This window comes from Ornithodoros turicata, chromosome 9 (genome assembly GCF_037126465.1).
Source record: "Ornithodoros turicata isolate Travis chromosome 9, ASM3712646v1, whole genome shotgun sequence".
Classification (NCBI taxonomy): Eukaryota; Metazoa; Arthropoda; class Arachnida; order Ixodida; family Argasidae; genus Ornithodoros; species Ornithodoros turicata.
In genome coordinates this window covers 43,056,602-43,074,501 of record NC_088209.1, presented here as the reverse complement: position 1 = coordinate 43,074,501, position 17,900 = coordinate 43,056,602, and the positions used below count along the sequence as shown (strand labels likewise).

The following is a 17,900-nucleotide window of genomic DNA, read 5'->3' as shown; positions in this document are numbered from 1 at the left end:
TATACAGGGCGTTCTCTTTATCCGTTCACAGAATTTTTATAAAAAAGCAACGAGAGCAGCGTAGATGTCGTTTTTGCAATTGAGTTCTACGGCTATGCGGACATCCTCTGGAAGAGAGTATATAACTACACGATGAGTGATTACCTGAAACTCATTAACTAGCTCCTTAATTATGGAAATTTCGGGCAAAAGCGAGATATAGCAGATTGAGAGACTATCCTCGTTGAAGGTCATTCCACCTTTTAAAAAAAATCCTGAAACATGCACGTCCGTTAAAATATCCATCCACGAATTCAGGTATGCAGGTGAGCCGAAATCGAAAAAGCGCGCCTGAGAAGCGCGTCATCCTCGCCGACGGAGGTTTATTTGGGCCGGAAAGCGGTTTTATCTGGTCAGCTGAGCTGCATCCACTCCATCGCTCCAAATCACGTGGCCCACTGGCCAATGAGCGTGGCCCAATGAGCGCTGTACTCCCTGCGTTCCTGGTCGCCGCGGTGTCGGTTCATTTGCATGTTAAAATTCGGGAATGGATATTTTAACGCACGTGAGTGTTAAACGTGAATGGCTTGCAACTATATGATAGTCTCACAATCTGCTATCGCGCTTTTGCCCGAAATTCCCTAATTAAAAAGCCAATTAACGAATTTTGCGCACTTTCTTCGAGAGGATGTCCACCTGGCCATATAGAACTCAACTGCAAAAACGACATCCACGCTGCTCTCGTAGCTTCTTTATCAAAATTCTGTAAAGGCTAAAAAAATTACCCTGCGTGTTAACTCCGTTCAAAATAAATCTGGTCTCAGAAAAAGAACGTGTCGCATTTGTTCCCGTTGCTAAGGCCATAGGCACATCCGGGCCTGCAATATTTTACTTTAAGGCATTTTTCTTCATAAATATTAGGGTATAGTATTCATTTATAACACATTTATGTTTCATTAATGTTAATATGGACATTTGGAAGTGTGTTTCTCATTCTTTGCAGATTGAGTCAATTTACTTTACAGGCTGGCAATGAAAAAAGAAGCCGCCCTGGTTACTCTAGTGCAGACAGTGTAAAAAACGGCCATTTTTGTTCAACTATTGTCAGTATGACATGCAGTTCATACGAGGTTTCCGGATATAAAATAATATAAAATGTAAAGAGCGCTCTCTAGAATTTAGATTTTTGAAGGACAATTTCTTGGGATTCTCTGAGACGAAGTGGTCTTATAGACCGGGTACAGGATAAACACGGAGGAAGAAAAATAAGGAGGAGGGTATTCGACGGAGGAGGAAGTCGTGGAGCAAGCTCCTCCTTTTACGCTTATAAATATTGTGATCGGCAGAAATATTTGATCAGAATATCGCTCCACCAACAAAAAGATAAAAACACAACCTACTTTCTATTAACGTAAAAGCTTCCTTGCTGTGGTCCGCATTTCGTCAGGTATCTGACGAAATGCAGACCGCAGCAAGGAAGCTTCTACGTTAATAAACAGTAGGTTGTGTTTTTATCTCTTCATTACTCGCGTTGCGTTACTTGACAAAGTTTCTATACCCACCAAAAAAGTAAAACACCACTCTATCTGCGTTCCTAAAAACCGCGACATACAAACGTCAGCACTTGAAAGGAGAGACGAGGTGCAGGCAAGCCGGTAATCAAGCACGATGGAAGAGTCGAGAAGCACGGACACAGAAACGCGCGGCTGACGATTGCCCAACAAGGCCGAAACAGCTGTTCCTGTCTCCCTTCATATCCGCGTTATTTCATGATCGCCGGGGAGGGAGACGCGTTTCGAGGGCGAGAGCGGTAATATTTTTGAAGCGTCATTTTGGAAAGTATTGCGCTTGTCCCATCCTATATAGTTTGCAATACAGACACACACACACATACACATATACAGGGCGTGTGCAGAAAAACATGACCCGCATTTTTACATGTAACTCGTTGTCTACTTAGCCGAGGAACTTCCGGTGGCGCACGACGGCGTATTTATGCGTGCGAAAGCTAAAAAAAAAAATCCTGGAAGCCATACTCAGTGTAAAAAAATTAACTGAGCGCGAAAACATGGGCTTCCATGCATTAGAATAGGGCGGTCATGACAGTACATGGTAGTGCATTTCGGTCTCATGAGAGTTATGTGCAGGCACCGCTAGGGGTACTGCCGATGAGCATCCATGTGGGACATCGTTTCGATTTATGCACCGATAGCTCCCCTAGCGGTACTTGAACACAACTCTCCTACGTGTACCACGTTGCCCTTTCAATACACCCTATTGTACACCATGTTGCCCTATTCTGATGCACGGAAGCCGACGTTTTCGTTGTTCCGTTTATTTTTTAAGCTGGGTATGGCTTCCACAATTTTTCTACAGATTTCGCACGCATAAATGCGCCGTCGTGCGCCATCGGAAGTTCCTCGGCTAAGTAGACAACGAGTTACATGTAAAAATGCGGGTCATGTTTTTCTGCACACACCCTGTATATGTGGTACTCGTACTTGTGTGTGTTTGTGTCCTTCTGTGTTCGCGTCTCTCGGTCCTTCCACCGTGCATCCGCATTTGAAACGTGCAGGAACAGTCCCAGAAATATCAGACACATTAAATTAAAAGCTCACAACGGCATTGTGACGCAAGGTTCTTGACAATTTTCTTGTTCGTCGACCCTTCTAGGGATGTACGTTAGTAGGAAAGTTCGAATTTCACCCGGGTGAATGGTGACGGCGAACAACCTGTCATCGCTGGTTGTCCAGGCCTCACCGCCGTCATCGTAGCTTGTGAAGTTCGTCGCCGGCTCGGCCGCTGACACCGAGTCGAAGGTTTCGAAGCGAAACGGGTGAGAGTCTTTCAGGTATTGATGAGCGGAGAGAACAGTCTCTTCGACGTTGGTTATCGTGAAGGATTTTAGTAGGTGCTGTAAATAACCAAAATGGTACGAGGATCATGGTTAATTGGTTTTGGTTTCGGTTTTACTGACGTCAGACGCATCGGCATCAGCACCGTGCAATGGAGTGAATAAAGCCAATAAGACACTACACTAATGTGCCTCAAGTAAATCTTGTGCGTTCAGGATCCTACCTGATTTGTGTCATCGCAACCTACATTCTCGTAAAATACTGTGCTCTATGCTAAGCGGAATTTACATCAAAATAATTTTTCGTTTTAAAAAAATGTGTGTAGCGTGGAGTCGCCCTTTGTAGAAGTAGCAGAAGCGAATGCCGCAAAGCCGCCATATTTACGCCCATGCTTACCATGCGTGAATGCTGTGTACCGATTTCATCCACTTTTTCAAACCACCTCTGCTATGTATTTACCCAACTCCATAATGTAGTGTGTAGCTAAGCGTATAGCTGCGCTTTTGTGAGCGCATCGCGAGCTGTGCGTGGGCGTCAAGATGGCGGAAATTCGTAGCAGACGACGCGGTTGTCTTCGCTTAATGCAGAGGGAGCTAGTATTCAGGCACCCTAATATGGCATAGATATCCGCGCGACCTAGAAGCTCTCGCTGGCACGTATTCTTCAAAGCACTGTAGCGTAATTCGAGAAGCAAAGTGAGGCCCCCCCTGAAGGTGCTCTAGGGATCATTCATGGCGGATCCAGAATACAGTACTTGATGGCGAAGCGACAGTACAGTGGAAACAGAGGAACCCTGAAAAGAGCACCTGACTCTAGGGATCTCTGATGGTGGAGCGAGAGTACGGTGCAGCCAGAAAAAGGCTGCACAAAGGCTGCACCCTTTGATGTCCCCCTCGAAGACTCATCTCGCCCTAGGGATCACTGACGGTGCAGCGAGAGTGAGAGTACGGTTGAAAGAGAGAGCCCCTTGAAGGCGCACCTCGCTCTGGGGATCATCGACGGCGGAGCTAGGACACGGCCGGGAAGTGGAAGTCCAGTGAAGGCGCACCTGGTTCTAGGGACCACTGATGGCGGAGCGAGACTACGACGGAAAGAGTGCCCCTTGAAGGCGCACCTCGCTCTAGGGATCATTGACGGCGGAGCTAGAATACGCCGGAAAGTGAAGGTCCCGAGAAGTCGCAAACAGTTCTAAGGATCACTGAATGCGGAGCGAGACTACGATGGAAACAGAGGGCCCCCTCGAAGGCGCACCTGGCTCCAGCGATTCCTGATGACGGAACAACAATAAGGCAGAAAGAGAAGGCCCCCTTCAAGACACACTCAGTTCTAATGACCCCGGAAGGCGGAACAAGAATAAGTCGGAAAAAGGGCCCCTTGTCGCCCTCTTGGCTTCATGGATCCCGGAGGGCTGAGCGAGGACACTGCGGTAAAGCTTGTCTGAAGAGTGAACTTTTTCTCTTTTTGCTTTCTCTCTAACTTTCCTCCAATAGCTGTAGAGTGAAGGCGTGAACCTCAACTGACGCCGTTATGTTGCGAAAGACTGCCCCGTGACGCGCAATCACCTGACGTACCTTGAGCGATATGACCACAGGTCGTCTCAGTGTTTCGTCCCGAACTCCGGGGTACTGGTGCTCCAACCTCAAGATTAATCTGTCTGTTCCCACTGGCTCGAGAGTAAGGAGGTGAATGTTGGGTGGAAGTGTCATGTCCAGGCCGCTAACCTAAGGAACGAAAATAAAAGCAACTACAGTACAAGAAATACGATGCGATTCACAGAAGTACTTTAAGTAGAAGTATAAGCTATGCGAGCGCAGTTAGGTGTGGTCGCCCTAGTACCCTAGCATGGGGAGACAACAAAAAGCAGGTGGCATGTACCCTTGGCAACGGAACATCGAGGAGGCTTCTTGACTTGGCACTGAATGAATACATGGGCGCATACACGAGTCTATTGCTGACTGTCCGTAGAAGCCGTTCAGAATCTGCTATGGTTCCCAGATAGACGAGATGTTTGCCTTTGGCGATCAAACCCTTGCTGTCGATGCCCAATTCGTTGAGAGGTTCTTCCACGCCGAAACCGTCATCGTATTGCAGCCTTCGATGGATCTGCCGGAAGGATCACATCGTTCATACATAGTGACGCCCTCCGTTCTATTAACGTCTTCTTTGAAACGGTTACCATGAGTTCGATCTGTCCATCACGCAAGCTCGTTCCTCCCTGGGATCTGTCGGGAAACACCGTCAGCTGTAGGTCCTCTGTCTCATTCTGAAACGGGAACCAACAGTTCTTCATCCGGGAGAATATTGTTGGCAAGGTTTAGCAGGCAACGTTGCGCAGCCGGGTCGGGAAACGTAGAAAAAAACGAAAAGGGTTAAAAACTGGGCGGTTCGGTAGATCATAGTTTAAAATCGCTAAAAATACCCCAGTGCCGGAGATCGCTAAAAATCCCCCATAACACTGACTGACGAACCAAGCTCCTTGGTCGTAAAGTTGGTCAATCAGGGTTGTGTGTTGCGTCTTCTTTTTAGCTAGTGGCACTGTTTTTTTAGTCTTTAGTCTTAGCTACTGGCACTGTCTTTTTAGTCTTTAGTCTTAGCTACTGGCACTGTCTTTTTAGTCTTTAGTCTTAGCTACTGGCACTGTCTTCTTAGTCTTTAGCCTTTTTAGTTACTGGCACTGTCTTCCTAATCTTTAGTCTTTTTAGCTACTGGCCGGACCGGGCGGATAAATCAAAGGAAAGCCGGGCATGGGCTGGGCTGGGCTGGGCTGGGCCGGCCCTTGCAGTGCTCTAGTGTGTTGTTTTCGTTCTTTCTACACTGATTTCACTGAGTGTAGTTTCGTTAACTTGAAGTGCATGTCTGCATGGATTGCTTCCCATATGCCACAAGGAACGGGTATGAACCTTATGGTGCGACATGCGGGAACGGCGCACGGAACCTAGGTGATACGGTAATATGTTATAGGTCCATCATGGCGGCCCACTTATTGCGATGCCCGTCTTCTAGTTATTGCAACAGCTCTATGGTCTGCAGGTACGCTTGCACGAACGTTGAGGCTATTCCTCAGTGCCTCCCTCGGTAGCTTTGTCAGTGCTAAAAGAAAGAGAAGCGTAGAAGACAGTACCATGTGCAGAAGACCCTACGGAAGGCAGCACTGAGAAATAGCCTCAACGTTCGTGCAAGCGGGCCCTGGACAATAAAGTAGACTCCCAATCGGATAATCAGTTTGCTTATTCTGTTGTCATATAGCGTCCGCATAAAGGAGCATAGAGAGACTTCGCAAAATGGACGACGTGTTGGAGCTTTCCCGTTGCATATATAGCGTCTATTGTCTAGCGACTGGGCTGCCATCGCAGCTGACGCCATTGCAGCCACGCTCCTATACTCTCACACCAGGGTGCGAAGCAGGATGAAGGAAGAATGTGTTACCTTTAAGTATATCCATGAGACCACTGGATAGTAGTTGGAGGATGTGGGCTCTGTGATATTTTTCGTCCACGGCCGATAGACGTTTCGTCTGTTAAGTTCGACATTCTTAGGTTAGGTTGGGTTAGGACTTCAAGAACGTGTTTCACTCACATCCTGGTCATTGTTTGCCTTCCGTTAGAGTCCGTGTAGAATTTACTGTCCGTGTCCATAGCTGTCTGGAATATGGACACAACCTCTTTGCCCGTACCAAATCCTCTAGAGTCACTGTAGGCCACAGAAAAGAGACGGAAGAAACAACGGTGATAAATTAAAGAGAGTGCCACAAGATAAATCGAAACGTCAACCGGTGACAAAGAAAAGAAAAAGAAAAACAAGCTGGAATAACCCCTTCTAAACTTGTAACAGCGAGAAAGCCTCGCAAGTAATTCGATTTATGTACGATTGTTATAGTATAACAAAAGAAGTCAGGAATCACTATACTTACTAAAAAGGGATTGGACCGACTACCCAGTCAAACTCGATGACGTCTTCGTTTTTGTAGAGACGAATAACTTGCGTCACCCAGGGGGTGAAATGCTGGTGAATTTCTTGCACCAAAGGTCCCTATGTGGAGTACATGGTGTTTATGTATGGTGTAAACCGTGTTTATGATCAGTCCGTGTGTCGAAGCTGTGTTCACAACCTTGAGTTGCCCCCGCGAAAGCTAGAGGAACGCATTTTGTTACTCAATAACTATTTTTGCAACAAAGTTTTTGAGCTGTTCTATGACTGTGTCGGCCAACGGGCAGTGTTGTATTACCAATTTATGGAAAGTTATACAAGTATATGTCTGTAGCGCGATGAGGCATGAGGCATGATGTTATGCTTCATCGCGCTGCAGACATATTTGTATAACTTTCCATAAATTGGTAATACAACACTGTAATACACAGCTTCAACACACGAACTGATCATAGACACGATTTTTAAGCTAATAAAGCTCTAGTCGTATCGACATTACTATATAGATGAACGCAAAGGGTTGCAGGGGAATGTCTCACCTTGACAATGGAATAGTTTACGTTTCGCGCTAAGTCTATTGGGTCTTCGGATGCTGGGTTGAAGGCATAGGCTCCAGATGGCTTCTCCTGGACCCCTTCGTAGGCCAGGTAATAGTAGAAGGACTGGCGGAATGGAATCCCCATGCCAGTGTTCAACAAGAGGATGCGATTTAACAATCCTGTCACCGGGTCCACAAACAGACGATATTTCTGCCAGAGAGGTAATACCAGAGAAGAGAGTTCTGATTGTGGAGTTCGAAAAGACTAAAACAGAATCGCAGGTTCGTACTATGCGAATACAGTCAACCCTCGATTTATGAACACCCTCGGTTCCCTGAAAAATCGTTCATAAATCGAGGGATTCATAAATCGAAAATTCAGTTAACTGAGTACTATCGAGCAAATGGAAGAGTATTTCCGAGTTGATATTGTGCTTATAATGCAATATATTGTGTAATTTTGCTCTGGACCATGCCTTCCGCTGTGTCAATTGAGGTCAGGAACACTTCTGCAAAAACCCGTTTGTTGTTCGGATTTCGAGGGGTTAAGAACCGAGGGTGCAATACCTCGAAAACGTTTTGTCCGCTCAGGCGTCATTCATAAGACCACGAATAATCCCTTTGAAGGTTTTTGTTGGCCTCGGAACGATCCGTTCATAAATTGAGGGCAAAAACACTGGGCAACTCCTAGTTGGTTCCCAGAAATTCCGTTCATTATTCGAATATCGAGGTTCATAAAACGAGGGAAAAATAAATGGAAAAAGTTTGGTTCCCCGTGCTCGTGTTCATAAAACGAGGGAATTCATAAATCGAAGGTTCATAAATCGAGGGTTGACTGTAGATAGTTCATATGGATATTAACTACAAAGACACCCCCCCCCCCCCCCCAAGTCATGCGTTCCCTCTGTCCTGATTTGTTGAAAACGCGACGGAAGCTCGCCATTCTTGGACACTTGGCATTTTGAATTAATTGTCCAAAGAAGGGCGTATACATCCGGTTTTCAACAAATCCGGAGACGAAACGGTATCTCTTTGAATAACGGCTGGATCTCGGCGGAAGAGGCGGCAGCAGATCAGTGGAGTGGTGCAAGTTGCCTATAGAGAACGTCGTCCTCCGTGAGAGACGACGCCATTTTATCTCGTCCGGTCATTTTATAATTTTCTTGCATCGTATCTCATCGTCTTACCTTATTCATGTATCTCGTCGCGATATATTTTATCTTTTTATATCAGTTCATTCTATCACTTCTCCTTAATCTCAACCACACTCATAACCCAAGCAGCACAATGTACTGAAAGTGGAGTGCATTAAGGGTGGACAGGTAGGTGGAAGTCCTTGAACAGATTCGTGAAACTAAGGAACATTGATAAGACACATACCGTCCACCCGTATTGCACTTGACTTTCAGTACATTGTGCTGCTTGGGAAATGTTCCCTGCCACGAAATTCAAAATGGTGTTCTCATATCCTCACCCCATTGTCTATCGCAGGTGTTTCGCCTTCTTCGACAAACACTGCGCTGTCTTCGCTGTCTTTCGGCAGGAAATCTATAACGCAAAATGTAACACACCGGTCAATGTGACGGAAAAAGCATTGTCAACAATGACACCGTTTGCCTTTCCATTTCTCTCCACCATTCTCACTAAGGTACATCTCTGAGACTTGTCCCTTGACGCAGCGGTGTCACGTACCCTGATATTTTCTCACTTGGTAGGTTGTGGTTCCGAGGGGAGGAAGGGAGACCGGAAAGACGAGTTCCTTTTGAGCGGTAGTTCTTCTTTCTGGTATCCTTTTTACGTGACTCGCGATGGGTACCACCTGAAACGGAAGCGTGCGTTTCGAGCTCATCTTCGAGATGTTCTATTATGCAACAGCAATTGACCAATACAAAGAAGAAAAGGTGAGAACAAGTCTCGTCATTAGAGCGCACACAGTATTTCAATGTTTTGTCAGAAGCACATGAGTACCTGGGCCCTTAATGTCTGTCCCGGCAGTTCCTTGACTTCGTAGCCAGACGAGGAGACGGGCAGCCGCGCGTAGGACCGCACAGGGGATGACGTGGGATTGTAGACGAATACGAAGAACTGCACCGTACAAAGCTATATAGGCATCCACGTGGTAATGCACACACGACACTAAACGTGCAGAGAAATTCTTAGGCACTCGGCAGGAGTGTAGTTTAGGCCACCGCGTACTTCGTTAAGGTTAGCCACCGCGTGCCGTGAACGGTGAAATCTGCTGCATGCACGAACATGCGATCACTGATAACGCTGCTTTCGAAACATTTCTAGATCTTTCGGCTAACCTACGGCAATGACACTTCTACCAGCGAAAGTAGCGGGGAGGAGGTGGCGGCGGCAGCGATGCTTGGCTCTGCCCAATATCGGGTTAGGTCAAGCTAGCCCAGGTTACTTTAGTGGGGTTAGGTTTGGTAGGATTAAGGCAGCGAAGCACTAATATGGTCGCATCCAGACTGCGCCACCGAAGTGTCGTTGCCGTAATTTATCCGATCTTTTCTCACGCCGCAATCGCTTTAATGTCTGTCAGGAGAACATTTTATGTGTTCTCTTCGCAAACAGAGATCTCCGTACAAATCGAATGATAATTTGCGCGACGATTCCGTTCGTCATAAAAGACTGTTCGGTATAGAGGAACATTCGTTATAAAGAATTGTTCCTTATAAAGAATCGTTCGTTATAGAGGAGCGTTCGTTATAAAGAACTGTTTAAAAACGGGTGCTCCACATGAAAGACCACACGTCCGTTTGAACTCGAGCCACAGAAACAAGTAAACAGTCTTTTCTGACAGGCAATTGTGAACGATTTAGCTTGTTGACGGAGAACACGTACCTCATCGGAGGTCTCCGTGATATAGCAGCTGCTGAGATTGAGAAAATGGCAGAACTCCAAGTTGAGATCGAACGCAGGATACGAATCCGTGAACAATAAGTTCTGGTAAGCACGGCTGGTAATGTTCTGTAAAATATAAAAACAACATCGAACGTCACAGCATCCTATATGAATATTTTTTTAAAGTGAAGCCTAGAAGGGATTACGTCTATGAGTTTATTTACTTCACATTGTTTGATGCCGAGATACGTCATGTAAGCGTAGTCTTCAACCACGTGCTGCTTCTCCGTTCCCCTAGACAAAGTGGAAGTCACCGTTAAAGCCAAAGAATAAGGTAACTTGCCGTAGTACGAATGGTGTGTAGGTAATTCAGATACACATTTAACACGTATCGATTGTCCTTTTCAAAATTTCGATTTAATTTGATCCGTATGAATGCGTAGAACTGAAAGAATGTGCCTGAAGGAAAAGACGGAAGAAAGGAAACATGAAATACTCACGAGATTGCATCATGGTGCTGCAAGACTCCTAGAGCCTTTGCTGAAAAAGACATCGCACGTCTTTTTACTCAAACGCCAACTCTGGATCAAAGAGCGTCTGTCTTGTCCGCCTTAACTCAGAGCCGTCGACAGTTTCTCTTAGATATGAACTACCTAGCCCAACAGTATATACTATTAAGGATGAAAGAGCTTCGCAGTCCAAGGGCCGTAACATGACAGTAAACAAAACGTGAAACCGAAGGTGGTAGAAACCCATCCCAAGTTGAAAAGTACGGTTCTGTACTTGGAAAAGCCATGTCGGTCATGTGTGTGTAGCGACTACTCCGAGCACATACCTATACCTCTTCAAATGACAAATGACGAACTTACATAATGTTTCGACATCACCATCCGTCACATTGCCGATCACCTTGAGTTGTTTGCAGGCCTGAGAAAGAAAGAACATTTATTGATGTGACGGGGGTCAAGCTTACACACGTAGCTGGTCTTCTGATGCTCCTCAAAATGTGCATACAACTACATAGAACTACGTGAATCCGCATGAAAGGAAATTTGCGTTACCGCTAGAAAGCCGTTAGCTTGGCGAGCGAAGAACTTGAAGTTTGGTCGGCTGGTAAAGTATCCCGTCCAATAGGCGTCCGCTCGGTCCGCGTAGGGAAAGAAGTCGTCGTCGTATTCTGGCCACCGCATATCGCTGTCCAGGAGAGCTTTCAGGTAACAGGACGGAGTCGAATAAAGCACGTGAACCCGGCTCCCATTCACTTGCTGCGGGAGATAACGGAACATGCCACATTTAATTTAGTCATAGCTACGGAGATGAACACCAGGATATGCGTTTTCAATGTCAGAATGATGTCATTATTAGGCGTATGCCCTCTTGGGGATGTCCCAAGCAGCACAACATCTTGGTCCAATATGGGACCAATATCGGACCAATATTGGGCCAGTATTGCCAATATCGGTCCAATATTGGGCGAAGAAGTTGTGCTGCTTGGGGTCGTAGCTTGTTTAAGGCTGGTGTAATGGGTATGTCCCTCAACTCAACTTTTCTTTATTTAAGTGCCTGATATAGTACAGAATATAACTTAAAATCGAAAGCGACTCTTAAAGGTGATGGAGATATCCTCAAAACCTACGCAATCATCCTTAATATATTCCTGAGCTCTAGCACGTTCACCATGCGGAGTACTAGTCGAACATCGGTTGGAATAACGGAGATATTAACTGAAATACGCAAGAAGATACGACGGCAGAAAGATAAGCGATGTCATGTTGCCGGTGGTGAGTAAATCAAAGAGTGATATTAAACGGTAGGAGCAACTTATTTATTTACACATGGTAACGAGACTTTCGTGCACGAGACTGCACTTCTTCAGGTTACAAAATATATAAACATGGTAACGAGAAGAAAATACAAATAAATACGCAACCAAGAAAGGCGGCTCGTACGCAAATGGTTAAAAATTGGGCTGTTCGGCAGTTCATATTCAAGCGATAAAAAACCCTGTACTGTGTGTTGTGTCCTCTTTTTGTTTGGCTCCCAGCGCGGGGGTTTGTATCGCTTCTGATAGGCTTGAACCCCTCGAACGCACCCGGCGAAAAAAAGAAAGAAAGAAGAAGAAAAAGAATGCCGCGGAGTCCCCATTGGCGGAATGCCTTAGAATGAGCAATTGTTACGAATGACGTGAAGCCGCTTGTAGGATCAGCGAGGCCGACAACGGCCAGCCCTTTCACCATCTTCACCATCATCACCATCACCACCACCACAACTTGTGGGATGTCTGTCGGCCGGTCGCTATATTTGCGTCTAAATTGCGCCCGCGTAGAACACAATATTGCAAAAATCGCGTATGTTTTACATAATAATCGTTCCTGAGAACAATTCTTTATCAACAACTCCAAGATTTCTAGAAACTGTTCGTGTCCTTAAATAACAAATCCCTTCCTTCCTCACAGTCCTACCGTGCAAGAAAAACCCAGTATGAATTTGTGTACCGTTCCGCAAATGCATCATTTCTTCCGCAACGTTACCGAAACTTGTTGCCATCCGACCTGCGGCACGAAGCACAGACATCCCTGTCTTTTATTTGATTTGTTTCCAACATCAACATCATCCTTCGGAGAAAAAGCTGGCACTCGAAAGGAGGGCCGTTAAAGCGTGCTTTGACTGCACAGCTTTCGGGTACTGCGACGAAGCGTAACTTACGAGCGTGTTCCCTCTCCAAATGCAAATTGGATGTGGGAGAATGTAAGGGAGAGGTTCTTTTACGGGACGACTCCTCCTTTCTTCGTGGACGTCTAAGCAGGAGAAGAGAGCGAGAGAGAAAAGCTTTGGAAAATGCGACGGATGGGTCGGTGAAATGGTATCGTGGCGGGAGGGGGATATGCTTAATAGAAAGAAAAGAAAAGGGAAAGACGGAGGTCGGATGGCCTCAATTGAATGATGGAGAATCGGATGCGGAAGTCTGGACTGGATCGTAAAAAAAGGAAGAGGGGAGTGAAAATTTGGACTTGTACTTTGGATATCTGGTCTTGCGACGAATTTTTCAAATTTATTTCGAATCAAATTAAGCATCCGCGATACATTTATGACATTATGAAATTGGCGTTTATAGCATTCTTAGAATTGTGATTATCTTACCGTCGTCTAAGGTGAAATACCGTAATTTCACGCGTATAAGCCGCACCGCAGATAAGCCGCAGGACGCGTTTTTAGGAACGTTTTGAAAATTTTCTGGCAGATAAGCCGCACTCGCAGATAAGCCGCGGGCAATACGAGACGACTGATTTGAACGACAAAGGAGACCACATAGAAGGCCATAAACCCTGTGGTTCATAGTGTACAACAAAGGAGGTCAGCTCTATAGAGTTCTACCAAGATCGGATTGTGCCCTTGTTGGGCGTTTTTCATGGATTGATCGGTCAGTAGTCTTCCAATAGACGTGAATCACTGTCACCACTTTCGTTAAAGTTGCTTGGGGGAATGCACCAGGAAGATTATTCTACTCGAATGTGGGCGCGTCCCTGTTACGCACTGTTCGTGCATCGGCAGGGCAGTGCTGTTCCAGAGACACTGTCGGCCCGGCCCTTTCGTTAAAACTGACGTATGAGGCAAATACCAGGAAAAAATAGTCATCAGGTAAGCCGCACCGGTGGATAAGCCGTAGAGCACCCGTGAGAAAAAAAAAATCGCGCATAAGCCGCGGCTAATACGCGTGAAATTACGGTAATTGTTGGCGTTTAATACTCACTTGTGCATTGACGAATCGAATGAGGTTGTCCAGGTTTCCGAACCACTTGGCTGCATCCTTGTAGTGAAAGTCCATTCCCATGGTAACCACTGTGTGGTTAGTGGCGTAGAACTTGGACTGCAGACACAGTCAATAATATGCACAGTGAAAAAAAGCAAAGTTAACATCACGCACGTGTATGGAACGTATATTATATTATGCATTGTATCGCTAGATATAACAGCGCAATTAATGAGGTAATTAAAATAGTTTGGTAGTTACAGCAAACAGAGATACAAAACATATTCCAAAAGACACACGGGCAGATGGCAGGACATTCTGGAACGGCCTATTCATTAGAATACGATACGGAGATAAGCGATATATCCTACCTGAGCTATAACGAGATCGATGAAGTCCTTGGCTCTTTTTTCGCCGTTGTATTCCTGAAACGCCGTCAGAGGTTCACATTTAAAAACTCAACGAGCACGCAAGGAGAAATTAACGATAACACAGCTGGACAATGTGCTACAGAGTGTAGGTCGTTGTATTACTGGAACTGTTCGGAACTGGACTACTTGAATTGGTCCGTCCGTACTTCGTTAAAGGAAAGGTCGCATCCGGAATCCCACACTCTTAAAAATGAACTTCACCACAGAGCACGCTCCTAGCCAACCATCATCCCGAATGACAACGTTCTTGCCCCTGATTTGTCGAAAACGGGAGGCGGAGCCTATTTTGCGCTATTATGCACGGCACAGAATAGGCTCCGCCTCCTGTTTTCAACAAATCAGGGGCGAGAACGTTGTCATTCGGGATGATGGTTGGCTAGGAGCCTGCTCTGTGGTGAAGTTCATTTCTAATAGTGCATCTATGAAAGAGATACCAGCCTACTCGGCTAATATTTTCGTTAGAAAAGTGCTTCGATATTAAATGAACGTATTTTAATGATCAGTGCTGCTGCTTCTGCAGCTGCAGACACTCCGACGTCAACGAGATCAGCGTGACGTCACTCTGTCACTCGCTCACATTAGAAAGGCGCCGTCGAGACGCCTGCACTACCGCCGCGGCATCCCTTTTCTCAAGGCCGTGCTCTGATTGGTGGTGATTGGTAGGGAATGACGTTTTCGCCTTTTTCCAGCGAGGGAATTCCGGCATACTCTCAGCATCCGTCGTCTGCTCTCGTCATGCGTTCCATCGAATAGCAGTCAAAATGCGTCACTATTTGGCGCGGGATTTTCAGCATGGTCAGTGTCAACGAGTAATAAAATGACACTATGCATTCAAAGAGAAAAAAAGGGCGCGAAAAAGGTGCGAAACTTCTATATAGCTACCACCTAGGCCAACATAGCGTCTGCTAAAGGGTGTAAAAGGGTGGTAAACGCAATTATCATATATCCCAATTGCTACAAAAAGGCGTACGCCCCCCTCGCTCACCTAATCAGAAGCGGTCACCCTATCATTCGTAGGTAGCAGGTAGAACTTTGCAACCTTTTAGGCACAACATATGCGACGACTAATACCTCCTAAAAGGTGTAACTACTCCACCCTTTTTTCTAAGAGTGTAGCTTCGAAATCGCCTGGAATTAATGCAACCGCCCCTTTAAGTAATTGACTGTAGTTACAATACGTGATGGCGCCGATGCAGATTACGAGGAAAGAAGTAAAGAAATAGTATATGTGTACGTACATCAACGGGGTCGTCTGCGCAGAAAAGATCGAAGCAGAAGCCCTTGGGCGGCCAATAGACGTTGGGCAAGATGCCGGTGAAAATATCTCCTTTTTCACCTATCGAAGGTTAGAACAACAAAGTCTTATAGGGTCTGCACAGTCAATTCGTAAATTGGCGTCAAACAACATAAATTCATCTACTGATCGATTTGGCTGAAAAAGAAAACTATGGAGATGCGAGTCCCAGCATAGTCAGGACAGGCTAGCTACCCCAGAACACGTGAGCAAAAAAGGCTATTCATCTCGTGCGGCTATGTTTCTTAGTTCATGAATAACATGTGCCTCGACAACGGTACGGTTTTAGTATATCGAAAGTTGTATTTTTGAAGCAAACAAACGGCAAATACGGTAGCGTAAAACGGGCCTTATCGTGATTTCAGAACTGTTATCGTGAACACTTTCCGATCTACTAAGACTCCGTATAAGAACAGAAGATTGATTATCTGTACCGTTTACATTGGGATTAAAATATATATGTATATATATATCAGTGACATTTTTACAGTGCCCGTGGAATATATACGTAGTACGTTAATTTTGGAAACCCCGTACGTTTATCCGTACGTAGCAATACGACACAAAGATTCTACCTAAATACTTGTTGGTTTCCCACAGAAATTCCATCTGATTATATTCTTGCCGCCAGGCCTTGTCGTCGAGGTGGATACGGCCCAGAAAGTAGCCGTCGAAGCCCATCTAGAGAGAGCGAGAGATGTATTATTTATTAGAAGCTGCCTCATAATGCTTTTTTTTTCTCTCCTTTGTTTGTGAATTTTGTTTTCACAGCATTAGGTTCCTTCAGCGTGTAATGATTTAGCGTGCTCGCTTACGGACGCCAAAGGTCGCTGGTTCGAACATCACCGATGATGTCCGGAAGTTTGGTAGCGTAGCGTGAGTGATCATTATCGCTTATTTAAAAAAATAATAGCAACATATGGACTAATAATAATGGAATATTAATATGATGGTGACGGGGATGTGATAAAGAAAAAAATGAGGACGCAAAGAATGCTAATTCTAAATACGTACAAAATATAATAACTTAATACGTACACAGCATACTATCGCAGGTTTTAACAATAATAAAAATGCAGTAACAAGCATGGAACTACATATAGCACTACATAATACTAATATACGTTAGCATATAATACAATCACTAATATACAAGCATTAGTAACAACGTAACACCTAAACAGAAGGAAACTATAACAGGCAAAAATGGGGGAAGTCTGGCACTCGCAAGTGAATAAGATAAGTATTTAAAGAGACTGAGCCTGTTTTTCAGTAAAATAAATGTTTCAATCGCTTTAAATACTTATCTCACCTAAACAGAAGTACATAAATAAGAAAAGTTCAATGGTGCGAACGAATACGAGCACGAAATTCGTAGAAACGACGAAGATTTCACAAGAAGGAGACACTGTGGTTCTTATTAGTACTATGTACATTCTTAAAATAGGGCCTGAGCCTTTTCGTGACAGTTATCATAATTGCGTAAGTGTCACAAAAAGGCGTGTGGCTCCTGTTTTGAACCAATCGGGGGGCAGAACGATGTCAATCGGTATGGTGGTAGGCTAAGAGATTTGGCTATACTTCTCACAAGGTGAGAAGCCCTGCCTTCTCGTCCCGTTTTCCTGACAGTCTCGTTGAACTCTTGGCCATTTTGGACGACCTATGGGGACCAGAGGGTTGCTTATCAAACGCCGCTTTTACTCTCATGTTATCCAGGTCTCGTAACCTATGGTAGGAAGCAGCTTCGCGACATCTTTCAATCTTAATACTTGTTGTGTGCTTTGCTGTGCCCTGCTTTTTATCTGTTGTAAATCATCGAAAAGAGTTAATACCAGCTTGTGTTTTTGTTCTTACTGTTGCTGTTCCGTAACCCTATCATTGTTATTGTTTTTCTTTTTCTTTTTTTTCTTTTTTTTTTCTATCAGAGTGTAGATGCCTTATGTTGGGCTTTCAGATGATGTGCGTTCAGTATTAATATTCAAATGCATCTCAATGCCACTGCCAACTGTAGGAGCTCGGGACCACGTCAAGCTGCCCCGAGCAGCTTTTTGCCCCGAGTCTCCGCACTGTTACAGTGAAATAAAGATTTGATTTGATTTGATTTAATAAACTCCAGTCAAACAAGATTATTCTGGCTCTTCCGAGAGACACTACGCCCTACTGTGTGGCCGCAGAACCGCTGTAAACGAAGGCGGGTCGAAAAGGTTCAACACGATATGCGGCAACCGTTCACACGCATCACCAAGCATCGAGGGCGCGAAAAAACTTTTCCTTC

At 45.2% G+C, this 17,900-nt stretch overlaps 1 protein-coding gene across 1 annotated transcript in view; it reads right to left on the bottom strand.

The window, feature by feature from the left end:
- Nucleotides 1-4,298: 4,298 nt before the first annotated feature.
- Nucleotides 4,299-17,900, bottom strand: part of LOC135369039 (lysosomal alpha-mannosidase-like) — a 106,211-nt gene continuing 92,609 nt past the window's right edge. Inside the window, exons 5-23 of the mRNA XM_064602651.1 lie at nt 16,201-16,306; nt 15,570-15,667; nt 14,272-14,325; nt 13,901-14,017; nt 11,211-11,414; nt 11,019-11,076; nt 10,650-10,689; nt 10,374-10,443; nt 10,150-10,275; nt 9,268-9,384; nt 8,992-9,118; nt 8,774-8,847; nt 7,301-7,510; nt 6,745-6,863; nt 6,411-6,524; nt 6,261-6,348; nt 5,011-5,097; nt 4,710-4,937; nt 4,299-4,555 (exon numbers count right to left, since the gene is read on the bottom strand). Of these exons, the coding sequence (XP_064458721.1) occupies nt 4,307-4,555; nt 4,710-4,937; nt 5,011-5,097; nt 6,261-6,348; nt 6,411-6,524; nt 6,745-6,863; nt 7,301-7,510; nt 8,774-8,847; nt 8,992-9,118; nt 9,268-9,384; nt 10,150-10,275; nt 10,374-10,443; nt 10,650-10,689; nt 11,019-11,076; nt 11,211-11,414; nt 13,901-14,017; nt 14,272-14,325; nt 15,570-15,667; nt 16,201-16,306 (2,286 nt within the window). The 3' untranslated portion in view covers nt 4,299-4,306. The remainder of the gene's footprint in view (nt 4,556-4,709; nt 4,938-5,010; nt 5,098-6,260; nt 6,349-6,410; nt 6,525-6,744; nt 6,864-7,300; nt 7,511-8,773; nt 8,848-8,991; nt 9,119-9,267; nt 9,385-10,149; nt 10,276-10,373; nt 10,444-10,649; nt 10,690-11,018; nt 11,077-11,210; nt 11,415-13,900; nt 14,018-14,271; nt 14,326-15,569; nt 15,668-16,200; nt 16,307-17,900) is intronic.